Source organism: Lutra lutra, chromosome 1, assembly GCF_902655055.1.
Source record: "Lutra lutra chromosome 1, mLutLut1.2, whole genome shotgun sequence".
Taxonomy (NCBI): domain Eukaryota; kingdom Metazoa; phylum Chordata; class Mammalia; order Carnivora; family Mustelidae; genus Lutra; species Lutra lutra.
The window spans coordinates 29,157,381-29,169,777 of record NC_062278.1 but is presented as its reverse complement, the minus strand read 5'-3'; the positions used below and the strand labels follow the sequence as shown (position 1 = coordinate 29,169,777).

The window sequence follows — 12,397 nt, the reverse complement described above, 5'->3', positions numbered from 1 at the left end:
TTTTTGTCTTTATTTTATTTTTATTTATTTTTTATTTTATTTTATTTTACTTACTTATTTTTATTTGTTAATACAAATGCTTAGGACACCTCTTGGCAGAGTTAGTGTTCCCAAAGAACTATTTATAGTATTGTAAGGTGAGGGGGAGGAGAACAGCATGAGATGTTATCCCTTCAGGGGAGTGGTGGACAAGGGAATTAAGGAACTGGAGAGTCTTCAATTTTATTTTAATTGGTCACAATCGGAAGAGCACATTCACTGGTTTTGAAAAATCCTAATTAGTTGGCATCAGGTACTTTCCCTCTCATCCATTCCCCTTTTTCCTGTCCATGTTTTGATATCCTCTGATTGATAGATGCATCAATCATAAGCCAATAGCTGTCATTTCATTTAAGGATTTTATTTGGAATCGGTGATTCCTTATCTGTGGCTGGAGGGAGACCCAGCATAGGCATCGCAGATTTTCAGATGGAGATGAGCTGTGCCAAAAAACCCCTTCTTTACTCCTGCTCCGGCTTAAAATGCCACCATTGTAATTTAAATAGTTAGCTGTGGCTAAAAGACAACTTCCCTGGTCTGGCAGGTGCTCTAAGCTGTTAATCCAATTACCTACTTCCTATGGGTGTATTTTATATCCTTACTGGGACAAAGCTTTGAGCAGGTAAGGAAAACAACTATGTAAAAGCTCAGAGTGTCTTGGGGGCAGGTGAGCAAGACCCTCTGGAAAGACTCCAACCAGACAGAATTCCACAAAGGAACAGTTTGGTCTCAGAGCATTCAAAGTGCAAGGAAGCTATTCCATATCATCAGCAACCAATCTGGAAATTTCCCCATAAACCAACTTCCGGCCCCTATGTATTTCCTGCTTATTAGTTAAAATCCCATTACCTTATGCAACACGTGTGTACCACATCCTCTGGCAGCCTGATGTGCTGAATGTAAAGCCAAGCCTGACCTAAATAACCCAAATCTCTTTACAAACACATTTTTCTTTGGATTAGCAGAACCCTTCAGAAGATTAATAGATCACTGATAGAAGCATGTTTTTGAGAAGGCTCCCACTTTAATCTGAGTCTAGTCTGAACACATGTTTCTTGTTCTGGAAATTCAATTTTCACCTCTCTGTGGACAGACATGTCACAAAACAGGTTTCCTATGCATCAGCATAAATAAATAAATGGTAGCAGAGTAAAACATATCTAGATTTCTACATGACAATTTTTTAAAAAGTACTTTGATAGGAAAACCACGAAAATATTCCATTCAACATGATAGAACTAACAGAACATAAAACTTACAAAGTGAACTTGACTTACTTTCTTTGTGGTTGTGCATTCTCAAAGTTAGAAACTTCCTGGAAAACAAAATACAAAATAAAATAAAATAATACCATTCCAAGAAATCAGAAGGAGAATTCAAGAATGGTTCATCTTCGAGGATAATCTAAATGTAGTTCATTTTGCCCTTTCCCAGGAAGGTGACTGGTGTTTCCTCCCTGTATTTTGGTACTATATCATAGAATCTCAGTTCAAGTTTTTTTTTTTTTTTTTCTCTCTTTTTAACTTTGAGATGTATAGAGTGCTTCCTTTATTAACTAAGGTTTATTCCTTATTCTAAGCCCTGATCAGTTAATAACACAAGTGTTTTAAATAAAAACATGCAATTAAATCCTCATAACCTCAAAGTTTCCATTCCTCATCAACCCACCAACACCAAGGGCAGAGATATGCACTAGAGTATGCTAATTATATCACATAGTACTTTCCTTTGAGAAAGTTCAATCTATCACAATACCCCGAGTGTGTGGAAATACACCTGTGATTCATCTGGCCTTTCTCATCAGAGCAACTGAACGTTGTGTAAAATCCCTTACACTTTTCGGGGAAGAATATGTCGCCATGTCTTTCACCATCCTTGAAAGAGCCTAAACTGCTCCCAGGCACTTTTTTTTTTTTTTAAAGATTTTATTTATTTATTTATTTGACAGACAGAGATCACAAGCAGGCAGAGAGGCAGGCAGAGAGAGAGGAGGAAGCAGGCTCCCCGCTGAGCAGAGAGCCTGATGCGGGGCTCGATCCCAGGACCCCGAGATCATGACCTGAGCCGAAGGCAGCGGCCCAACCCACTGAGCCACCCAGGTGTCCCGCTCCCAGGCACTTTTAAGAACCCTTCAGATTTTCTTGTTATCATTTCTTCTCCTTCATTCAAAACCATTTACAGTTTTGATGTTCAATTGCTTTCTGAACATCTACTATATCATAGACAACAGACCCTACTGTAGAGAGGTTTGATTGGTATGGTAGGAATTTGTGGGAAAAACAGAAATGCAAAAGTGGGGAAGAGTAGTGAAGAAAAATCAGGAAAAAGGAAAATTGTTTTTATTATTCCAGTGGCTGACAGTATCTGTCGAAGCACTGCCAAATCCACCATAACTTGTCCCCTACAGAGTACCCTTATTTATTGTATTTCTGTCAAGATTTAACTCTCAAGGACAATTTAAATTACCTATTTCCAGCTGTTGAGTAGAGTGTCACTGTTGAGTACAGTGTCACTGAAAATTCCAGATGCTGAAACATTCCATTCCTGAACTTGAGGAACAGGTTTTGCCAAGTTAAAATGCCTGAGTCGTCCAAAGGACAAAGTCTAGTAGGAAACAGGGGGAGTGAGGGTGGATACTTGGGAGTCATGAACCAAACCCTGAGGTGAGGTGGGATATCAACAGACCTTTGAGGGGCTAATGGTCAGACTCACCACTCCTTCAATTCTCTATGCTTTGTCATCATGTGTCCTAAAAATAATCCATCTGGGGGAGGAGTCAAGATGGCAGAGAAGTAGCAGGCTGAGACTACTTCAGGTAGCAGGAGATCAGCTAGATAGCTTATCCAAAGATTGCAAACACCCACAAATCCAATGGGAGATCGAAAGAAGAGGAACAGCAATTCTAGAAACCGAAAATCAACCACTTTCTGAAAGGTAGGACTGGCGGAGAAGTGAATCCAAAGTGACGGGAAGATAGACCGCAGGGGGAGGGGCCGGCTCCCGGCAAGCGGCGGAGCAACGGAGCACAAAATCAGGACTTTTAAAAGTCTGTTCCACTCAGGGACATCGCTCCAGAGGCTTAACCGGGGTGAGGTTAAGGTCAGCGTGACCTCAGGTCCCGCAGGGTCACAGAAGGATTGGGGGTGTCTGAGTGTCGCAGAGCTTACAGGTATTAGAACAGGGAAGCCGGCTACAGAGACAGAGCCGAGGAGTGAGCTCTCAGCTCGGGGTTACCTTGAACCGGTCGCAGGCTTGGTCAGCTCGGAGCGCGGCTGGAGGCCAGGGTGATGGGAGTAATTGGGCGCTGTTCTCTGAGGGCACACTGAGGAGTGGGGCCCCGAGCTCTCGGCTCCTCTGGGCCGGAGAGTGGGAGGCCGCCATCTTCATTCCCGCCCTCCGGAGCTCTACAGAAAGCGCTCAGGGAACAAAAGCTCCTGAAAGCAAACCCAGGAGGATTACTCAGCCTGGCCCCTGGTAAGGGTGGTGCAACTCCGCCTGGGGCAAAGACACTTGAGAATCACTACAACAGGCCCCTCCCCCAGAAGATCAACGAGAAACCCAGCCAGGACCAAGTTCACCTACCAAGGAGTGCAGGTTCAATACCAAGGAGAGCAGCGGAATTCCAGAGGAGGAGAAAGCAAAGCACGGAACTCATGGTTTTCTCCCCATGATTCTTTAGTCTTACAGTTAATTTAATTTTTTTTTCCTTCCTTTTCAATTCTTTTTTCTTCTGCTAAATTTTTTTTAACTTTTACCCTTTTCTTTTTTAACGTTTTTTAACTAGTTAATCTAATATATATATATATTTTTTCTTTTTCATATTTTTTCTCTATTCGTTTCCTTTTTTTAATTGTTTCTTTTATTTCACTTTTTTTTCTGAATCTCTTTTTATCCCCTTTCTCCCCCCCCCCCAATTTAGGATCTCTTCTGATTTGGGTAAAGCGTATTTTCCTGGGGTCTTTGCCACCCTTTCAGTATTTTACTTGCTCCTTCATATACTCTTATCTGGACAAAATGACAAGGCGGAAAAATTCACCACAAAAAAAGGAACAAGAGGCAGTACCAAAGGCTAGGGACCTAATCAATACAGACATTGGTAATATGTCAGATCTAGAGTTCAGAATGACGATTCTCAAGGTTCTAGCCGGGCTTGAAAAAGGCATGGAAGATATTAAAGAAAACCTCTTGGGAGATATAAAAGCCCTTTCCGGAGAAAAAAAAGAACTAAAAATCTAACCAAGTTGAAATCAAAAAAGCTATTAATGAGGTGCAATCAAAAATGGAGGCTCTCACTGCTAGGATAAATGAGGCAGAAGAAAGAATTAGCGGTATAGAAGGCCAAATGACAGAGAATAAAGAAGCTGAGCAAAAGAGGGACAAACAGCTACTGGACCAAGGGGCAGAATTCGAGAGATAAGTGACACCGTAAGATGAAACAACATTAGAATAATTGGGAATCCAGAAGAAGAAGAAAGAGAGAGGGGAGCAGAAGGTATATTGGAGAGAATTATTGGAGAGAATTCCATAATATGGTAAAGGGAACAAGCATCAAAATCCAGGAGGTACAGAGAACCCCCCTCAAAATCAACAAGAATAGGTCCACACCCTGTCACCTAATAGTAAAATTTACAAGTCCTAGCGACAAAGAGAAAATCCTGAAAGCAGCCCAGGAAAAGAAGTCTGTAACATACAATGGTAAAAATATTAGATTGGCAGCAGACTTATCCACAGAGACCTGGCAGGCCAGGAAGAGCTGGCATGAAATATTCAGAGCACTAAACGAGAAAAACGTGCAGCCAAGAATACTATATCCAGCTAGGCTATCATTGAAAATAGAAGGAGAGATAAAAAGCTTCCAGGACAAACAAAAACTGAAAGAATTTGCAAACACCAAACCGGCTCTACAGGAAATATTTAAAGGGGTCCTCTAAGCAAAGAGAGACCCTAAAAGTAGTAGATCAGAAAGGAACAGAGACAATATACAATAACAGTCAACTTACAGGCAATACAATGGCACTAAATTCATATCTCTCAATAGTTACCCTGAATGTTAATGGGCTAAACACCCCAACCAAAAGACACAGGGTATCAGAATGGATAAAAAAAACAAAACCCATCTATATGTTGCCATCTATATGAAACTCATTTTAGACCCGAAGACATCTCCAGATTTTAAGTGAGGGGGTGGAAAACAATTTACCATGCTAATGGACATCAGAAGAAAGCAGGGGTGGCAGTCCTTATATAAGATCAAATAGATTTTAAGCCAACGCCTATAATAAGAGATGAGGAAGGACACTATATCATACTCAAAGGATCTGTCCAACTAGAAGATCTAACAATTTTAAATATCTATGCCCCTAACGTGGGAGCAGCCAACTATATAAAGCAATTAATAACAAAATCAAAGAAACACATCAACAATAATACAATAATAGTAGGGGACTTGAACACTCCCCTCAATGAAATGGACAGATCATCCAAGCAAAAGATCAACAAGAAAATCAAGGCCTTAAATGACACACTGGACCAGATGGACATCACAGATATATTCAGAACATTTCATCTCAAAGCAACAGAATACACATTCTTCTCTAGTGCACATGGAACATTCTCCAGAATAGATCACATTCTTGGTCCTAAATCAGGTCTCAACCAGTATCAAAAGATTGGGATCATTCCCTGCATATTTTCAGACCACAATGCTCTGAAGCTAGAACTCAATCACAGAGGAAATTTGAAAAGAACCCAAATACGTGGAGACTAAACAGCATCCTTCTAAAGAATGAATGGGTCAACCAGGAAATTAAAGAAGAATTGAAAAAATTCATGGAAACAAATGATAATGAATACACAATGGTTCAAAGTCTGTGGGACACAACAAAGGCAGTCCTGAGAGGAAAACATATAGTGGTACAAGCCTTTCTCAAGAAACAAGAAAGGTCTCAAGTACACAACCTAACCTACACCTAAAGGAGCTAGAGAAAGAACAAGAAAGAAACCCTAAACCCAGTAGGAGAAGAGAAATCATAAAGATCAGAGCAGAAATCAATGAAATAGAAACCAAAAAAACAATAGAACAAATCAACGAAACTAGGAGTGGTTCTTTGAAAGAATTAATAAGATCGATAAACCCCTGGCCAGACTTATCAAAAAGAAAAGAGAAAGGACCCAAATAAATAAAATCATGAATGAAAGAGGAGAGATCACAACGAACACCAAAGAAATATAGACAATTATAAGAACATACTATGAGCAACTCTACGCCAACAAATTTGACAATCTGGAAGAAATGGATGCCTTCCTAGTGACATATGAACTACCACAACTGAACCAGGAAGAAATAGAAAACCTGAACAGACTCATAACCAGTAAGGAGATTGAAACAGTTATCAAAATTCTCCAAACAAACAAAAGCCCAGGGCCAGATGGCTTCCCAGGGGAATTCTACCGAACATTTAAAGAAGAACTAATTCCTATTCTCCTGAAACTGTTCCAAAAAAATAGAAATGGAAGGAAAACTTCCAAACTCATTTGATGAGGCCAGCATCACCTTGATCCCAAAACCAGACAAGGATCCCATCAAAAAAGAGAACTACAGACCAATATCCTTGATGAACACAGATGCAAAAATTCTCACCAAAATACTAGCCAATAGGATTCAACAGTACATTAAAAGGATTACTCACCAAGACCAAGTAGGATTTATTCCAGGCCTGCGAGTTTGGTTCAACATCCACAAATCAATCAATGTGATACAACACATTAATAAAAGAAAGAACAAGAACCATATGATACTCTCAATAGATGCTGAAAAAGCATTAGACAAAGTACAGCATCCCTTCCTGATCAAAACTCTTCAAAGTGTAGGGATAGAGGTCACTTATCTCAATATTAACAAGGCCATCTATGAAAAACCCACTGCAAATATCATTCTCAATGGAGAAAAACTGAAAGCTTTTCCGCTAAGGTCAGGAACATGGCAGGGATGTCCATTATCAGCACTGCTATTCAACATAGTACTAGAAGTCCTAGCCTCAGCAATCAGACAAAAAGAGGAAATTAAAGGCATCCAAATCGGCAAAGAAGAAGTCAAATTATCACTCTTCGCAGATGATGTGATAGTATATGTGGAAAACCCAAAAGACTCCACTCCAAAACTGCTAGAACTTGTACAGGAATTCAGTAAAGTGTCAGGATATAAAATCAATGCACAGAAATCAGTTGCATTTCTCTACACCAACAACAAGACAGAAGAAAGAGAAATTAAGGAGTCCATCCCATTTACAATTGCACCCAAAACTATAAGATACCTAGGAATAAACCTAATCAAAGAGACTAAGAATCTATACTCAGAAAACTATAAAGTACTCATGAAAGAAGTTGAGGAAGACACAAAGAAATGGAAAAATGTTCCATGCTCTTGGATTGCAAGAATAAATATTGTGAAAATGTCTATGCTACCTAAAGCAATCTACACATTTAATGCAATTCCTATCAAAATACCATCCATTTTTTTCAAAGCAATGGAACAAATAATCCTAAAATTTATATGGATCCAGAAACGACCTCGAATAGTCAAAGGAATATTGAAAAAGAAAGCCAAAGTTGGTGGCATCTCAATTCCGGACTTCAAGCTCTATTACAAAGCTGTCATCATCAAGACAGCATGATACTGGCACAAAAACAGACACATAGATCAATGGAACAGAATAGAGAGACCAGAAATAGACCCTCAACTCTATGGTCAACTAATCTTCAACAAAGCAGGAAAGAATGTCCAATGGAAAAAAGACAGCCTCTTCAATTAATGGTGTTGGGAAAATTGGACAGCCACATGCAGAGAAATGAAATTGGACCATTTCCTCACACCACACACGAAAATAGACTCAAAATGGATGAAGGACCTCCATGTGATAAAGGAATCCATCCAAATCCTTGAGGAGAACACAGGCAGCAACCTCTTCGACCTCAGCCGCAGCAACATCTTCCTAGGAACATCACCAAAGGCAAGGGAAGCAAGGGCAAAAATGAACTATTAGGATTTTATCAAGATCAAAAGGTTTTGCACAGCGAAGCAAACAGTTAACAGAACCAAAAGACAACTGACAGAATGGGAGAAGATATTTGCAAACGACATATCAGATAAAGGGCTAGTGTCCAAAATCTATAAAGAACTTAGCAAACTCAACACCCAAAGAACAAATAATGCAATCAAGCAATGGGCAGAAGACACGACAGACATTTCTGCAAAGAAGACATCCAGATGGCCAACAGACACATGAAAAAGTGCTCCATATCACTTGGCATCAGGGAAATACAAATCAAAACCACAATGAGATATCACCTCACACCAGTCAGAATGGCTAAAATTAACAAGTCAGGAAATGACAGATGCTGGCGAGGATGCGGAGAAAGGGGAACCCTCCTACACTTTTGGGAATGCAAGCTGGTGCAACCACTCTGGAAAACAGCATGGAGGTTCCTCAAAATGTTGAAAATAGGACTACCCTATGACCCAGCAATTGCACTACTGGGTATTTACCCTAAAGATACAAACATAGTGATCCGAAGGGGCACATGCACCCGAATGTTTATAGCAGCAAAGTCTACTATAGCCAAACTATGCGAAGAACCTAGATGTCCATCAACAGATGAATGGATAAAGAAGAGGTGGCATACATACACAATGGAATACTATGCAGCCATCAAAGAAATAAAATCTTGCCATTTGCAATGACGTGGATGGAACTAGAGGGTATCATGCTTAGCGAAGTAAGTCAATCGGAGAATGATAACTATCATATGATCTCCCTGATATGAGGAATTGGAGATGCAGCATGGGGGGTTAAGAGGGTAGGAGAAGAATAAATGAAACAAGATGGGATTGGGAGGGAGACAAATCATAAGTGACTCATAGTCTCACAAAACAAACTGAGGGTTGCTGGGGGGAGGGGTTTGGGAGAGGGGGGTCGGGTTATGGACATTGGGGAGGGTATGTGCTGGGGTGAGTGCTGTGAAGTGTGTCAACCTGGCCATTCACAGACCTGTACCCCTGGGGATAAAAATATATGTTTATAAAAAATAAAAATAAAAAATAAATTAAAAAATCCATCTGTATCCATGGTCTTTTTATGAAATTCCTTCATTGTTGGTCTGGATGGCTCCACACCTCAGCCTGGAAGCCAACTGTGTTCACCACCATCAGCAACCACCAGCTTTGTGAGGGTCATCAGTAAAGAGGATGGCCATCCATCTTTCTAGTTACACTTACCTCTCACATATATTTGGAATTTAGCTGGGAAGGAGCAAGTTCCATGTTCACATAATCTTCAAAATCTGGGCCAAATATGTCTTAATAATTAGAATCCACTGTTTTGTGTCTAATGAATTTGTTGTATGAATGTAGATAATTTTTTTCAGATTGCAAATCTCACAGTCCTCAAAATAGTTTCTAACTGTTTTGAGTACAGAGAAAGATGTGCCTAGTCTAGAGGTAACCAGTACAAAAGGTCAACTTGCAATGTGAAAGATGGGAAACATCAGATACCTTTTGTATTTCCATCATGCAAGTCACATTACTTTTAAATTAACTTATGTTAGTAATTCATTATTTTGGTTTTTGTTTTACATGGAAAAGTTTATTTAGTGCTGGACGAAAAATGCTACCAAAGAGATTAATTCCAGAGGACTCACACAACTTGTGTGCAATGGAGTTCTAAGTGTTTAAGTCAGGGACAGAGGGGGGATTATTCAAGCATGGTCTCCTGCTTCACTTGGGTGAAGTCTCTGACTAAGTTAATACAAGGAGGTATTGAGCCCACACAAAACTGGCCAAATATGTGAGGCTGCTGATTGTGGTAAAAGAGATATAGTTAGCTCTGGGTTGGGGTAAAGAGACATCTGGAACAAGACTGAAGGAATTTCATATCACCAGGGGTAGAGGTTGGTTATTTTTAGGGCATAGCTTGTCACAACATTCTCTAGGGACTATCTATCTGTTCTGTTTTACAGGATTCCGGGTTATCCAATTTTTACTTGTAATGAATCATTTTGGTTTGGGGATTTTTGTTAAAGAGTTTTCTTGTAATGGATATTTTGAAAAGATTTTGAGGGATACCTAGCTGGTTCAGTATGAAGAATAGTGATCTCAAGGTTGTGAGTTCCAGCCCTGTGTTAGGTATGGAGATTACTTAAATAAATAAAACTTAAAAAAAAAAAAGAAAAAAAGAAAAAGATTTTGGGTTAAAACTTCTTTTAATCCCTAATAAGATACAAGAGGTAATGTAGTTTTCCTCTGGCAACCTGCTTCTTGCAAAATGGTAGACAGAGTCAAGCACATTAAATGTGTGTCTGAAGTGTGATTATACGGGGAAAGGAGAACACTCAAACAGCGGAACATCTACTTAATTAATAATACGTCTGTTCCTTGGGTGTTGCCTAGTTGTAGATTACTACTGAATTGGTTAAGCAATTTTTAGTACTGCTTGTACCAGACTCAAAGCAGCTGCTTTCCTTTCTGACTTCTGCTTACATAAGCAGACTTATGTATTCACAGTTCAGACCCTGTATTCCTAGAGGGGCAAGTCAAGGAAAGACTAGATACAGCTTTATTTTTAGAGCTACATCTGTATGTATATGTATGTGTGTGTGTGTGTGTGTGTGTGTGTTACTCTGAACTCCAAAAAGAAGATACCATTTCAGAGAGTCAATGAAATGATTCTGTCTAGTCCATTAATTTGACACTTGCCATAAATACCAGGCAAAACTTGCTCCTGTTAGCCTTCATTTCATTATCTCCTAAATCAAGCACTAATCATTAGTCTTACCTTTCATTCACTAGGGAGTTTGTGGCTTAATTTAATTTTTACCCCTGGCCATTGTTAGGAAAATAAAAAATGAAATGTAGGCAGATTATTATAAACGGGCCAGCAGAAACTAAAGAATATGTCTAACATGTATTATTATTCAAGTAGATGAGAGTGGGCTGTAGGAGTAAAGCATTTTCACATAATTATGCAACAAGGTCGTATTAGGTCAAATTTAAAAAAATTCAAAATGAAGAAAGAGAAGAGACCACTTAGGAAAAATTTTGGACACCCAATGCTACATTTCTGTTCTCATGCAGTGGTTAGAGTTGACTGTCCTTTAGGGTTGAGTCTAATATGTGTCTGTTCCTTGCATTATTGGTTCTTAAATCTTACCTTCAAATCAAAGTCAAAAAGGAAAAATGAAGTGAATACGTCAGGGATTGTTGTTGCCTTAACTAATGGAAATGTGAAAGGTGTTTCGGCACCAGAGAAAATTAATTGGCAGTAAGTGATGATGTAAATCTCATGGTGAACTTTTAAGACTGTAGAGAGCTGACCTTTGATTTGCAGATGAGTAAACTGAGATCCCAAATGGTAAATTGACTTGTCTAGGGTCATGCATATACTGCTCTACTTTGATTAAATCTTAGTCATGTTTTCATTCTAATATATTCTTTCAGAATTATATAATTCATTCATTCATTCATTCAACAAACATTTATTGAGCATGTACTATGTATCAGACACTGTTTTAGATGCAAAGAAGAATTATAAATGGTCCTTCTCTTCAATATTTAACCATCAATGACTACTGATTTCAGGATCTTGTTGGAGTCTCTGACTTTCTTTTTTTTTTTTTTTTAAAGATTTTATTTATTTTTTTGAGAGAGAGACAGTGAGAGACAACATGAGCGAGAGAAGGTCAGAGGGAGACGAAGACTCCCCATGGAGCTGGGAGCCTGATGCGGGACTCGATCCTGGGACTCCAGGATCATGACCTGAGCTGAAGGCAGTCGCTTAACCAACTGAGCCACCCAGGCACCCGAGTCTATGACTTTCTTAACTTTGAAGATTAAATGACCTGGCCTTCATAAAATCCTTACGCAATGCCGAACACATTCAAGAAACTTATAGCTGTTATTTCTCATTAAATTAATTATTCATTATTAGTTACATCAAATTCTAATATTAAAGCAAGAGTTGAACATAATACAAATACACACATACATATGTATACACATAACTTCTCATTAAAATAAGTTAACACAATTTCTATTTTGTCTGACTCGTTCCTTCAAGAGAATGAGGTTTCACTTGTATAACAGAAATGGCTTTACTAATATCAAAATATAACAATTTACTAATATTAAAATAGAGCAGTTCCAAGAATGCCACATCCAAACTGAATGAGCCTGTTTCTGGACATTTCTTAGGTTCCTATGCTTCATTAAAGTTCCCACAGATGTTCAAAAAAGACATGGAAATTAATGAAGTTCCTTTTTAAAAAAAATTCTCAGAGACATCTGGCAAAGATGATTATAATGCTT

General features: G+C 39.0%; 1 protein-coding gene across 1 annotated transcript in view; it reads right to left on the bottom strand.

Annotated features, from left to right (window-relative positions):
• The window catches only part of SAMSN1 (SAM domain, SH3 domain and nuclear localization signals 1), a 147,540-nt gene that overhangs the window by 113,554 nt on the left and 21,589 nt on the right, over window positions 1-12,397 (bottom strand). The window contains 1 exon segment of the mRNA XM_047722022.1: window positions 1,317-1,354. Coding sequence (XP_047577978.1) covers window positions 1,317-1,354 — 38 coding nt within the window.